Here is a 15,233-nt window from a genome sequence, read left to right as displayed (position 1 = left end):
GTTCCAATGCTTGATAACCCTTGTGATGAAGAAATTATTCCTAATATTCAAGCTCAGCCTCCCATAGAGCAGCTTGAGGCTCTTTCCTCTTGTTCTGTCACTTGTTACTCGGGAGAAGAGCCCAGCCCCCAGCTGGCTACGAGCTCCTTTCAGGCAGTTGTAGAGGCCAAAGGGGTCTCTTCTGAGCCTCTTTTTCCCCAGGCTAAAACTCCCCAGTTCCCTCACCCTGTCCTCAAATAACTTACTCTCTAGACCCTTCACCAGCTCTGTTGTCCTTCTCTAGACATGCTCCAGCACTTCAATGTCTCATTTGCAGTGAGGGCCCCAAAACTGAACACGGGATTTGAGGTGTGGTCTCACCAGTGCTGAGTACAGGAGGAAAATCACTGTCCTGGCCCTGTTGGCCACACTAATGCTGATGCAGGCCAGGATGCCACTGGCCTTCTTGGCCACCTATCCTTGAAACACTCTTATAAAATTTTTTCTCTTCCTATGAAATTTGATGTAGAAGTAAACAAGAAGTACGTTAGTATTACACCTGCTTTCTGTCATGGTAAGTCTTACCTTTTTGCAGTGTTTCAGCATCAAAGACTTGCTCCTTGAAGAAAGCTCTGAAGGACAAAGGACTGGCACTGCAGTCTTCTGAAAGTTTGTCAACAGCTTGTTTAAACATAGCAGCTAAGTCATGAAGAGGTCCATCTAAATCAAGGTGAGAAGTAGATGAGGAAATCAAGCTCAGGCGTACTGAAATTGATGCACAAGATGCAGAACTAGACTCCACAGATTCACACTCAATTTGGAAGCCCTCTGACAACATCTTCATTGCAAAATGTTTTCTTTGGAGTGGATCATCAACTACTGCAACAACATGCCATTCAATGGCAGCATCTCTGGGTAGGTGAGAGATTACAACCACAGCAAGCAACCCACATACTGCAGTTTCATCATGATACATCTCCGAATCTTCAACCTAAAAGATAAGCAAAATATTGTCCATATCACAGAGTTGTAGAAATCAATGCAGCTCATATTCAGATAAATATTAAAAAAGTATATGCAGTACAGTTTTTTCATGGAAATTGCTTCTCCCCTCAAATTTCCTTATTGAAAAGTCATCTTGAGCTATTATGAATTTATCTGATAGTATCTCCTCATCTTCGTAATTTCAAACCATTACTATTCCTGTACCATTAAAAAAAAACCAACTGATCATAATTTATTTTGCACTCATTCTGCAGTCAAGAGGGATCTTTTTGCATATGGTTACCTTTGTTTGTACCAAAGGTTTTTGAAGAATAAAAAAATGGTAGGATCTACCAAAACTACAGAAATGAATCAGTAAATTAAATAAGTTTTGTTTTAAAAATTGGAGTATGAAAGATTCAGTTCAGATACAGCAAAAATATAGTTCAGATAGTTCTAAACAGCAGAATTGCCCTGATCAAACCCTCTTAGAAGATAGAATATGGCTTTTAAATAGCAGAGCTCATTGAGAATGTATATTTAAATTGTTTTCACATCAACCAGCATGTCTTATTAGATAACTTGATCAGCTACATCTGAGTAACTGAGTTTCTTTTCTTTTGATGGTTTTAAATAGCTTTCAAATACCTGAGCATCTGAAATTTTTTGACCAGTGGATTACTTTTTTCCTTACTTTTCCCTCAATTTTTATGAAGAGACAGTATATTAGCAATTTTTAATATTAGTGTCTTATACCATCTTCTGTACACAGATAACTTTTTTTATATACCAGTTTGCTTACATTCCAGTACATACTGTTAATATTGTCCATTGCCTGACCTCTGAAAGGAAAAATAATAACAAGGCAAACCTGTCATTTTTTCTGAAGTTGATAAGGCCATATAACTCGCAGTACCTTCAATTCACAAGCTCAATTTTCAACCACTTGCGCTCAACTTTGAGTGGAAGAAATAATGACATGTTCCAGGCACTTTATTTCAAAATTCACTCACAAAGTTATTGACAAGAGTTTTGCACAGAATATATTTGATTCTTGACCCTTGTGAGCTGTTTACATGAAAAATGCACTTACTTCTATATTAACGATAGTGGAGTGCAATTCTATCCCAAACATGTAGCAATTGCTTTAGCATTTCTGGTTTTGATATTGTAACAGAAATAGGGACAATTTGCTTCAAATTGCAATCACTTCAGTCATAATAAAATCTCACAGAGTACTGTTTGCTTTCAGTACTTTCATTAGGCTGGCCGGGGCTGTTATTAAGGTAGCTACACATAAATGTTATATTAGCACTTAACAGGAGCACAATATTCTCCTCTAGGAGATGAATTCTAACCTTGTCAATATAATTCTGCTCTGAGTGCTGTAAAACAGTTTGAAAAGATGAAATACTGGAGCTTTGCACTGAGGAAAAAAAAAAGTCATGCTCATTCAGGCTTAAAGGCCATTTTGCTGGCCCAAGGTGCTGAGGTACTGGTTAGAAAAAAACAGTCTAAAGAAGCTCTCTCAGGTCACATCAAGCACTAAGACAAACTTTTCTACTTCCCTGTACTTGTCTTAGGTTGTTAAATCAATTACTTGCTATTTCTGCTTGCCTTCAGCTGTCATTTAGAATATGAAGAACTACATGAAAATTAAGGCCAGAAGAAAGTACATTTCCAAATTTAACAAATGAGAATCATTCTGTGTGAAAAATTACTCATGGTGCACCTGCATGGAACCGTAACACTCATAACCTTTAACTTTAGAGTTTGCACAAAGCAGAAATTACAGAGTTATTGGGGACTAATAATTTTTCAACAGTGGCTACAGAATCATATAGAAATACTTTTAACAGTGACCTCTTCTGAGTTATTTTCAAGAAATCACTGACATTTGTGTTATACTTGGATATGCACTTAAGATTTACCTTTCAGAAATGTACAATTTTCTTAAAGAACTAAATATCTTTATGACTGAATATCTAGCCTATCTAGTAAATGAAGATGATTACATAAGGTCTGCTGAGAAATTATATGATGCTAAAACAGTAAAAATAAGTATTAAGAGTGATAACAAAGATGAATTATTTTGTTGGCTAAATTGTTTTTACAATTGATTCTACACTCTCATCAATGAGATTTATCACTTCTGGCAGACAGCTGTAGTACTTTGAATAAAAACTTGTTTTTACAGTTCTTCCCCAAGGATACTGTTAGACTGTTCTATAAAGGAGCACAGGTTTTGGGCTAGTCTTTGTTCTACAGCTTCAAGTCCTGATCAGAAAAAAATGAGGAAAAAGAGCATATAGCTTGCATTATAATTTTTGAAAAAGAACTATCAAATAATTCTCGGGAAGCTCTAAAATTTTTATTGAAAGAATTGAAATCTATTGGGGCAAACACTGTTGAAAGCAGTGAATCCTTAAAAGTATGCATTACCCAAATTTTTCAAGTCTTTATGAATTTCATTAATCTGTAGGTGTAGTAGTCATCTAAAGATATTTGCCTTTTAACCCTTTTTTTCTAGCGATAAGTTTTCAAATTATTTTCATTTCATGGGAAAAGTGTGTTCTAATTTCCACTTGTTAGCCTTTCCATTGGATTTAATCATTTCAAGAAACAAATACTACAAGGTAGGTCTGCACTAAGAGAAATTTGAATGTCACAGGGGAAAATAAGGAGATTTAGAGGTTCAATGGCTGACTGCTGAGATTATATGGGGAAAGATTCTAATTACGTGCTATACTTTTACATGATCTGATTTAAAGAGGGCTGGAGAAGGACAGCAGGTAACATCTGTTCCACGTGCAGGAGACACTCTCTGAAAAGAAATGCTTCTACAATGACTTTTTTCAGGAATAAACGTAGTCTGGATCATCTCAGAGACCACACTATGACAGAATTCCAATTCTGTCATGCTAGGAAATGGTAGATCCCAAAATCTTGGACAAAGATTTGATAAGACAAGTGATTTAGCTCCAACTGAATCTCACATTAGACTGTCCTCAAAACATGTTTCATAATGTCTTCCCTTTGCCAAGAGGATGATTTGCTGGTTAATTTATCAAAGATGTAAAAGGCTGAGATCCAGAAAATATGAAAAAGGAAGCCAAAGGGCAGATTTTTCTAAATATATGCATTGTATCTATATCATTCCATATATGCATTTTATCTATATCATGCCATATCCAGAGAAGGACTACAAACATTTTTTAAGACATTGCTTTACAAAACCCCCATAACTCAACAAAGGACTTTTCCCACCTTGAAGAAAATACAAATACTCTTCTAGAAATACAATACATGTTTCTATAACTCACTGGAGAAACCAAAGGTACAGAGTACATTTAAGGATGACTGAGAAACTGACTCTTTACTTCTACTGTAAACACTGAGAAAACTGCCATGCTAAGCTAAGGGACATCTTGGAAAGTCTTCATGGACTGGTTAATAAAGAATTACAGAAGCTGACAACAGTTAATAAAACAAGTAAGGAAAGAAAACAATGTGGGTAACTTTGTGCCTCTGTAAAAATACAGAATTCACCAACATCTTGAGTAAGATAAACAGCTCTGGATGTCTCAGCTGAAAAAGGATGTCCTAGATCCAAAATATATTCAGAGGAGGATAAGTATGATCAAAAGCTCTGGAGGGTCTGATTGGAAATGTTCTGCAGCCTTCTTAATGAGAAGACAGAGGCTTATAAAGTCATACATGACATAAAAAGAGTGGATAGGGATAAGAACTGTTTTTGCACACTTGTCTTTCTGTACTAAAAGCTATGGACCATCAAATGACATTAGTAAGAGCATGGTTTCAAAATGAACAATGGTGGTGACACCTACAATTCCTTGATGGAGAATGCCCTGGTTGCAAGAACTTTACAGGGATTCAAGGGGAGCCTGAACAAGTTCTTAGAACACAGATTCAGTGGGTGTTATAAAAGAGATATAATAAAATTCCTGGATTATTTTCAATTTATATGTTACTAATTTATAGAAAGCTTATGTTTTATATAAAAATTTATTTGATCAATTTAAATATTAATTTAAATAGTTTGAGGTTAGGAGAGTATTAGAGCAGATTTATGCTTTTACTGGTTTTACTATTCACTTCTGCTTAGGGCTGCTGTTTGGAGTCAAAATACCAAGCAAAGTCTACACCATGATGTTATTGTTACATTCTTAAATAAGCATGTATGCTGATAATAGAAGCGTGTTTGGTAACTGGGATTTCTTGTTTGGACTCACAGATTTTTCACAATTAGTCAATTAGTCCCTTCCAACATTTCCATGATTCTAAAGGAATTTTATGTTCATCTGTGATATTCCAGACTAATTTTATAGATGAATTGTGGACACTGAGTCAAGTAGATGAATGCAGGAAACAGCTTTGAGAGCTTAAGCTTCTTCAGCAGAGGTACTGGCACCAGAATACTGGGCTGGAAGAAGTGAGAGTTCAATGTGGTTACTCCTTCTGCGGGAAGAAATGTTACTCTTCTTTTTCAAAAAGGAGAATCACATACAGAACTGTCACGCTACTTTTAGGGGGACATACATATCTTCATTTCTGCCTTAACTGACAGAGACAGCATGGACACCTAAAACACTACAGTCCCAGCCAGTGCCAAGCAGGAGGTTTGTCTGCTTTAGGCACCTGCCCCAGGAACAGGGTTTGGAGCTGCCTCACACTGGAGCCACCCAGCCAGACTGCTCTGTGTTAACCCCTCTAAAGCAGTTCTGTGATGGATGCTCAATCCAAATCTGCCAGAGTGTAAGGATGTTTGGCTAGAAATAGAAAGGGTCAAAAGGCTTGACTGAATACTCATTGAAGGCCACAGTACTACAGTTATTAAGGAACATACAGTTCAGTAAAGTATTTAATAATGAGAAATGAGAATAGGAACTTTCTGGACTTTGTATTTGTGCCTAAACCGAAGTGAAAAGGCAGCTTGGTAGAAACCTTCCTTAGCTAACCCATTTATCAATATGTTTACTTCAGAAATAGCTCTTTCATATCCCAAGAAGCAAAGGTTGTCAGTGGGTTTCTAAACTCGTAATTAACCCTACATAAGTACAAAAGTGTTATCTGAACTGCTGCATGCATAATACTCTCCTGAGTATTACACTGATACAAGAAATTATCACATTGGTTCACAGTATCACCAAATCCTTGCATTTCCTGTGACTCAGTTCTTGGTAAAGATTCACCCAATTTTCATTGTCCATATTCAGAGAGCCACAAAATACTCTCATGCTAATGAAGGCCTGATGCATTTACAATACTGCTACAAATCAAACCAGAATCCAGTAGAATGAGAAGAGTTAAATGAAAAACACTTGGCAGTAAGGGTTGTTAGGGTTGTTTAAAACAAAACACAGAGTTTTGTTTTAAAGGTGCTAGCCTTATAAATAGAGTGGTTTTCTTTTTTGTAATACAAAAAAAAAAAATCCAAGGCAGAACTATTAAATTGCAATGAAAACAAAGGAATAATGAGTTAAAGACAAACCTATCTTCAGTCCATTGTATAAGTATTTAACTGTTTTGCTTAATTAAACTGAAAAGGCACAAACTTTGGCCTTTAACGTTTATTAGATAAATTTGCTTGACTATCCTCCCTTTGTTCCAAATGAGAAATATTCTTTCTGTTGTGTTAGTAAGGACTAAGGACTATCTATCTCTCAGCTGAATATGGAATCAGGCTATAAGAGGCAGAGATGAGTGCATAATTGCTATCTCTACAAAGAAGTGACTTGGAGAACAAAAAGAAAGATACTGTGATGTTACTTTTAGAAGCTGAGTATATGAAAACCTTATATGGTATGCATTATTACACCATTACAGTGGCAAGATTAACGTGCCTTTAAATAATACATTTAAAATTTCTTTTACACTGCCTGCATGAAACAGAGTGCATCAAACTCTTGAGATCCAGTTGAAGCTTTGCTAGAGTCTCTTACAACAATAGGTTTATGACTTTAAAAAGTAAAGATTCCACAAGGAAAACTGCATAAGAATAAAAATGTCAGTTCCTAAGGAAAGTAGGATAGAAGCAATTCTTTTCAACATCCTAGTTTGTCTAATAAATAGGCCACATGCATTCCTGGTATAACACATCTGAATTCAAATAATGAATACCACAGTGTTTTATAACAATAAAATTGCTAAGAATGTTCCTTTTGGAAAGCTTACAAAAATGAGAAAGTCAGACATTTAGTATTTCTTTCTGAAATAAAACAAATTATTTGATGTATGTCAAAAAGACATTATCACAAAACTGTCAGACTAAAAACGAAGTCTTATAAACTGAATATTTGTCATAGAATAAATACGGTAAATATAAAAAGAAACAAGTTCTTCAGAAATTTTAGTCCTCTCTAAATCCTCCTCAACATGTTGGACAAAGCTGGAGGTAGTTCAGTAACCGTTGAGTCATGTAGAAATTATTTTGTACAATGTCAGATGTGAAACTGAACCTGGACTTACTTTGGTTGTTACTGAGCCATGGAAAATTTAGAGCAAACCAAGTAGTTCTTTATTTTTTGTAGCAGCATCTGATAGCACATTTTTGAGAGTAATTTCTTTTTTATGCAGCCTTTAGCTATCTTTAGAAAACAGAAACATGAAAAAGGAAAAACAGATACAGGGGAACAAACATGAGTACAGAAATTTAGAGGTAGTACTATTTCTCAGGGTGCATTCAATCAATTTTTGTAATTTGAATGGATTTCTAATTAATGTGTTCTTTTGATATAATGATTATAATTCTGCCTGTGCATATTAGAGAAAAATACAAATTAAATTTTCAACTTAATAGTTTTGAAAAAAAATCTGCATGTAGCTATAGTAATGATGCAGAATTAATAATTAGATATGAAATGGTCAGCAATTAACATGCCAAGCATAAGAGCTTAACTTTTCTCAGAGATGCATTTTGCAGGAGGATGAAATGACCATATCCCAAGTTATTTTAGTGGGAGTAAAGAAAATTTGAAATTTCTACAATACATTGATGGCTACTAATAGGAATAGACAAGGTGATGGGCTAAAATTTTATGGTAGTCAACCAAGTATGTCAGAAGAAACTACCAGAAAAATTAAGTAACAACACTCTGAGGGCCCAAATCCCATACAGTAAATTTGATTTATAAGTTGAGACAGCTTTCTGGTGCATAAAGGATATATTGAAATCCTTGAAGAATCAAAAATTTCATGATGAATGGTCTCTGAATAGTGCCACTGGAAGAATAGGTAAGTATTACATAAAAAAGCAAAGCAAATATAGAACTCATGAAAATAGAGAGTTCATAAGAAACCAGTTCAATAACTTTACGTGATCTATAGCTTATATTGCTCAAACAGAATAATTTAACAACTTGCTATTCTATCTTTTACCATGATTGTCAACAGAGGCCAAGAAGTGGTATAAATTTTCATCATTTCTGTTGATAGAAAAAAGGGTTCTGTTGAAATTTAAGACATAACCTTACAAGCTCTCTTTTGATTATATTTAGTACAGAAGGATATCATTTGCTTGTTAATTTTGTTTCTCTTTTCTATTGTTGGATCACTGTGTTTTCATCCTTTTATTTCAGAAACTGAGAAGCTCTGACAGGATCAAAACAAGAGCAATCAGTATCACATTTCTATGAAGACATAATCAGCTTTGAACAAGTCTCTAGAACAAATAAACAGTTGAAAGCCTGAAAAATGTACACAGAGTCTGCAATAACTAGGCTAACACCTCTGTTTTCTGGACTCATCCACCTGGAACTTTTCTTGCGAAGGAAGCTCAAATAATTTCTTGTTGCAATAAATTGAAAGAAAAACAGAAAATGTAAACTGGCCTGCTGAAAAACAGACACAGGCTTCTGCAAGCACAGTAATGGGGAAGCATCTCCTACTGGAAGACTGAGACTTCCATTTTTGCATCATTCCTCAGGTAAGTATCAAAATCTTGTTCTAATCCATTATCTAAAAGCACAGTCTCATCAGCCCCACAGACATCAAGTTTTCAACCACTCAATGAATTTTATACATTTCAATCTCTCCTCAAAATACATTTCATAACTGTATTTGACAATCATGCCACAATCAAAGTAAAAGAAAGACTTTAAAATTTATAATCAGGTATGGTAAGCATGTGATAATATCAAATGGAAAATATACAATACCATTTCCCCATCTTTTATAGACACAGACATTAGTTATAGCACTGATTATTGAGATAAAAGCATGTTCAAAGTACTGCAGTGGAAGTGTCTGGACTGAGAAACTGAGAAGCACAGGACTGCCAGCAGGGCTACCAAAGGGGTAAAAATACCTGAAATGCAGAATTAGACAATTATTAATAATTTTTAAAATGGACATGACTCTGATTTTCCCTCTTAATTACTTCCCCTGATGTCTCATGAGACAGATAAAGTCTTAACTTTTGTTTATTATAGCTGATTTAGAGAGTAGAGGTTTAATTTTTTAATTTTTATTTTATTTTAGAGAATTGCTTAAGGTTTCAGCAGAACTCTGATACAAGTGCTCTGATACAATATGAATGCCTATGCCTTTTTTCCCTAATTCAAAGGGGTCAAGGAAGGAATTTCACTTTTTTAAAGTCCATACAAGCCTTTGTTTGTTTGCCCTACTCTGCAGAAATTGTCATGCTACCACGTGTACATATCAACCTGCCAAACCCTCTTCCCACTGCATGTGAAGCTCAGCCTTTTCATTCTCACCCTTGGGCATGAAGTATTTGGAACTCCTAAGGTCTGATATATTTTAGTGCAAGTGTACTCACAGAGTTCAAAATGGGAATTTCTGGGTGAAATGTAATGGTCTGTGATATACAGGTCAGAATAAATAATCTAATGGTGCCTTCTGGCTGTACAAGCCATTCAAGCTATGAAATCAGTTTTACCCAATACTTCTGCTCAGCCTTTCTACCAGCACTGAAGTGCCAGAGCTCTAAAATCCCACACTGAGAAGGCAACCATCTTACTCATTATGGCCTTTAACATCCCTTGCTGATAGTTTTAAATTTTTAAACAGCCCTACCTGTCGAGCTTCCTTTTATGTGTTCTCATAGTTACAGATATAATTTTGGAAGCAAAATATCTAAACACCAAGCATAATAAAAATGAAATGGGTTAAAGCTTATTAGCAGTAGGGAGCAGATGTAGCAAAATTCTGCCAGTTCCCCTACATTTCCTCCCCAGCAGGGATTTTCTGTCAAGCTGTGAGTTAGTTCTGTACACTAATCCAGGCTGCTGTTGCTGCAATTGTACCTTTCCATACCTTGCTATTGTACTAAAAATTCACTTTGATTTTTGATTTCTTCCTTCTTAATAATAATATTTAAAGCAGTTCCTGCAGAGCTAAATGTAAATTCAAGCACCGCATGCTAGATGCTCAAAAGGGCATGAAAATGTAAAATTGATAAGAAAATAATTACATACTGCAAAGCTGTTTTATTTGCTTAAAAAATAGTAACTTTCTCTCAAAGAACTAGAGGTTCCTGAGCCAAGACATAACCAGTTAATGACTGAAGTTAAGATCCTTGAAATACCTCTCAAACATACATCATTCAATATATCAGTTACAATGTGGAAAAAAAAAAAGATAAGTATTTAAGGAACAAAGTCATAAATTGATAGTAATACAAACTGAAAGCAAATGAAGTCTGCCACATGAAACATGATCACAGACTGTCACTCTGAGGGTTTTTATTCTTCATGTGTAGTGTCAAAAATAAGCACTTAGGAAAAAGAGTTGAACTGAAGTAAGGATGTTCAAGACGGAAAGATTTCAGTTGAAAATCATCTGCGAGTGTGTACCCAAATGGGACAGAAAATGAGCAAAGTTAATGGTCAAAATCTACTTGGTGGGCATTATGGATAACAGATTTTATGATAGTATTTGAATTTTGGATACTGACTGCAAAGACCTTTTCTTTGAAAGTCTGCTTTCTTCTGAACTTTGACAATGAGCTCTAGAACCAATTTTCAAATGAAATATCTGCTTTCACTTCACATATTCTAATTACATCATCTGTTCATCTGTACACATACAGGACCACTAGCTACTCTTGTCAAACCTATAATTAAATTTTGTAGAATGCAAGGAAGAAAATTTTGATGCTGCAGGAGGCAGAAGAAAAACAATTTCAAAACTCTGGTGGCACTACTAAACTTCCACCAACTGTCAGGCTCTCCCTCATTTCAGTGGCCACCTTGATTAGTAAGATGATATAAAGATGTGCAATTGAAAATAATTGCATAAAAATCACAGAATGGCTTGAGTTGGGATCTTGATCCATACACCCTGCCATGGGCAGGGACACCTTCCACCAGAGCAGTTTGCTCAGCCAGGCCTTGAAGGGACCTCTAGGGATAGAGCATCCATAATTTCCATGGGGAGCCTTTGCCAGTCCCTCACCAACCTCACATTAAATAATTATTTACTAATATCTAATCTCAACCCACTCTCTTCCAATCAGAAGCCACTTCCTCTTGCCCTGTCACTACATACTCATGTAAACAGTCTTGCCCCATCTTTCCTGTAAGTTCTTTCAAGGTACTGGAAGGCTACAACTAGGTCACCCTGAAGCCCTCTCTTTTCTGAGCTTGCTTCAACAAGTCCATGTCCTTCCTGTGCTGAGGACTCCAGAGCTGGATACAGTCCTCATGGCAGGGTCTCACCAGAGCAGAGGAGAGGAGCAGAATTACCTCCTTCAACCTGCTGCCCACACTTCTCATGCAGCTTAGGATATGACTGGCTTTATGGCAAGCAATTTTATTTTGAATGTGATGCTTTTTAGTACACAAATTTTTACTGGAAAACACATTTTTTTCATTCCATCTTTTGTATATGAATATTCTTGAGGCAAATATTGTTTTCAATAGACTACTCAGTTACTTTCATTTTTTAATATGGTATGACTGCAAAACAAGGTTGGCTAAATGGCATACCATATGACTACTAGGGCTTCACATGTCTTTTATTTTAACTCAAGCCATTTACATTGACCAATAATGTCCTTCATACAGTTTGGAACTTGGATTTTGCAGGACCAGTTTTCTCCCAGTTCAGTGTTGCAGAAGTCAAACTCAGATGATGGCAATTCAGGGACTTTCTTAAAATCCACTATACTGAGCTGCCCAAAAAGTCCTCACCCGTGCTCCAGTTTTTACTGTCAAGCATGAATCTATATGATATATAAAACAATGTAATACTTTGGTGTCTCAACTATGTCCCCTCCAAGCTCTGCCAAACCCCAACCTTCTTGCTGGGTAAAGTAGGAGAAAGAGAAAGTCTTGATGCTGTGCAGGCACTGTCCAGCAACAGCCAATACTGGTCTGCTATCTACACAGTGTTAGCCACAAATCTACTATAGGGGCTGTGTAAAGAAAATTAACTCCACCCCAGCCAGACTCACTGTGAGAGAAAGTTCACAATAACCTACAAGTTCTAAGACAAGTTTTAGTTAATGTGTAGCTATTCTCAGCAGTCACTGCAATGAGCTACATGGAAAGCTAATTTGTTCTTCTGAACATGAAGATACATCTTGCAGATTACTACTGAAATATCTAATGGGATCTTAAATCACACTTCTGAAACCAGATGACTCCATGAACAGAAAATTAGAACGGAAGGTTGTCAGTAAATGGCCTTTAAGTGACATGTATTAATATATATCCTTGTTACAAGTTGTTATACTAAGAAAAAATACAAATATATATTAATTCATGGAAAATTATTCATGGATATGCTTGTAATGTATATATATACACACACACATATATAATGTCTATATGCATGTACTCATATAAGAGGAGGGAGGGAGAAAAATCTTTAGATGTGTGTGTCTCCTCCACGTAGCTCTGCAGAACATGCACAGAGAGATTGTGAGACTATGCATTACAGAGTTGCTATCTGCAACTCATTTGACAAATTACAATAATCATTTACCAAAATCACCATTTTAATTAAAAATGGTCGACAATTAGTATTTTCTTCAGCTAACAGTTACATTATCCTCTTTCAGACATGCTCCTTTGTTTATATATATATATATCTATATGTGCAAAAGTAATTATTTTGGTCACCTACAGAAGATGGCCAGGGTGTTTCCACAAAGGTGCTTATAAGTGAGATGCATAAGGACCTGCAAAATATTAACACTGAATAATGTCCAAGATAAAATCAAAGTTATATTTCAAGTGTTATCACCTGTGTTTATGATGGTAACATCCAAAGGACTGATGAGAAGTGAACAGGTATCATATCAGCTGGATGCATTTTTATTTTTCATCAATGAAGCTGAATAAAAACAGGGAGGAAGCTGAAAGTGATTATTCGCTGCTAGGTCGCATGCATGTAACTGGACATTGAACAGGGAGCACTGCTCCTTTTTGCTATGCAAAAATATCAAAATAAGATAGCTCACTTTCACACTATCTTATGTGCTTTTTTGAAAGTGGAGTATAGGAAAGCATAAATAATTTTTGGGTCACTTTGGCTTTTATGAATAAGAAAATTAAGATATTTTATTAATTTTGAAGACCATGTTATATCCTTCAGAGAAGAGGAGGAAGAAGAGGAAATGAAATTATTATTATGACCAGCACACAGAATCAGAAATGAGGCTAATCAAGTACTGAAATTAAGTAGGATCCCTTGGACCATACAATAAAATAGTAAAGATTGATGAGAGAAACTAAAGTATCCTCCCTGGAAAAGACCAAGATCTGGAGTAGCTGCTTAGTATTGAATATCAAACTACTTGCTGGAAGCAGTAAATTGGAAGGGATGTTTATGGTCTGAAAGAGATTAACCTACTACAGTTTCAGGAAGGAGGAGTAGTTAACAAGACTGTTTATGTAGATTGAGGTGGTAATATGGCTCTTCTTTCAGTCCTGATCAACAGGATTATCTCATCCAAAGGAGAACAAAAAATCTTTGAAGGTGATGAAATTCTGAAGTTCTATCCTTTATTGTAGGAATTTAAAGGGTCCTACACGTACTTTGTACTACAATTTTATAGGAAAGTTTCCTGAGTGAAAGTTGGACCTTGATAACTTTTAGACCAAAATGCCATTTTTCCCTCTATAATGAGGGCAGTGACAACAGGTACTTGCTTCAGGGATGCAGCTCTGTTAATGGCTTTCACAGTCATCACACATCAGACTTTTGACCAGAGGTTCTGGCCTAAGCAAACAGTGGATGCATATATGCACTCTTGCACTCTTAGCACAGAAGTGACAGGCTCAAAACAGAATTAATGTTTTCAGCAAAGGAGATGAAGAATCACTCAAAACCAGTCTTATAAGGGAACTGCTGCAGGGGAAGATCAGTCAGCCTGCATGAACCAGGCTGTTTACCACCCTGAATAACCTGACATGCATTTCTTCACTCTGTCTACCTGAAAAACAACATTCAAATGCATGGATATATTACCTGTAAATGGCAAATAAGCTAGTGTAAATCAGTTCATGGAAATCACAGAATTATGCTGACCTATACCAGTTGAGGATTTGATGGTATCTGTAGATATCTCCACAAATGATCACAAAAGAAATGCTCTCCTTTCTTATTTTCTATTGTACATATTTTTTGTTTATATTCTACAAGTTAAATTTATGTGCTCTCTTTAGACTATTATTCAATCACATGATTTTTATACACATATATTCCCTTTCTAAAAATGGCTTTAGTTAAAGTCATGTTCTTTTAGTTGGCTATACTAATTTTAAACATTTTAAAGGCTCTGCTAATGTTACAAATAGAGTATTACGATCTTTTAAGAAAAAGTTCAAGTGGCAAACCTTTCACCTCCCATTGTTGCCCAGTGTCAAATGGCAGACTGTTTCCAAGGACCTCTGGATTTCTATCTGCATTTGATCTGTGTTAAATATTCTCATTACAGTTGTTTCAAATGAATAGAAAAGCTTTGCCTAATCTGAACACAGGGGAAATGAAATACACTAGACACGAGATGAAAGACACACCAGCACTGTGCAATTTAATGCACTGTGTGTTCTGAACATGGGCCATAAAAGAAGCCTGGGTTTATATATCAAACTGTGGAAAATTCAAAATAGCATCTAGTTGCAAAATAGATGTTATGAAGCTGATGGGACAAAATAGGGGAAACAGTAACATGCGTATTCTTCCTACTGAATTTCTGATAGGTATAACTACAGGCTGTCATCAATGGTTTTCAAAAATATTTATTTTTCTTCTGGTGATATTACACATCATATTAGTTAACC

The 15,233-nt window shown here is 35.7% G+C and overlaps 1 protein-coding gene across 1 annotated transcript in view; it reads right to left on the bottom strand.

Moving 5' to 3' along the window:
- DPH6 (diphthamine biosynthesis 6) overlaps positions 1–15,233 on the bottom strand; it is a 180,189-nt gene that overhangs the window by 35,012 nt on the left and 129,944 nt on the right. The window contains exon 13 of the mRNA XM_058807369.1: positions 565–970. Coding sequence (XP_058663352.1) covers positions 565–970 — 406 coding nt within the window. The remainder of the gene's footprint in view (positions 1–564; positions 971–15,233) is intronic.

The sequence above is a fragment of the Ammospiza caudacuta genome, chromosome 6, assembly GCF_027887145.1.
Source record: "Ammospiza caudacuta isolate bAmmCau1 chromosome 6, bAmmCau1.pri, whole genome shotgun sequence".
Taxonomy (NCBI): Eukaryota; Metazoa; Chordata; class Aves; order Passeriformes; family Passerellidae; genus Ammospiza; species Ammospiza caudacuta.
Note: the sequence above shows the minus strand (reverse complement) of the source record. Positions and strands in the feature narration are given on the sequence as shown.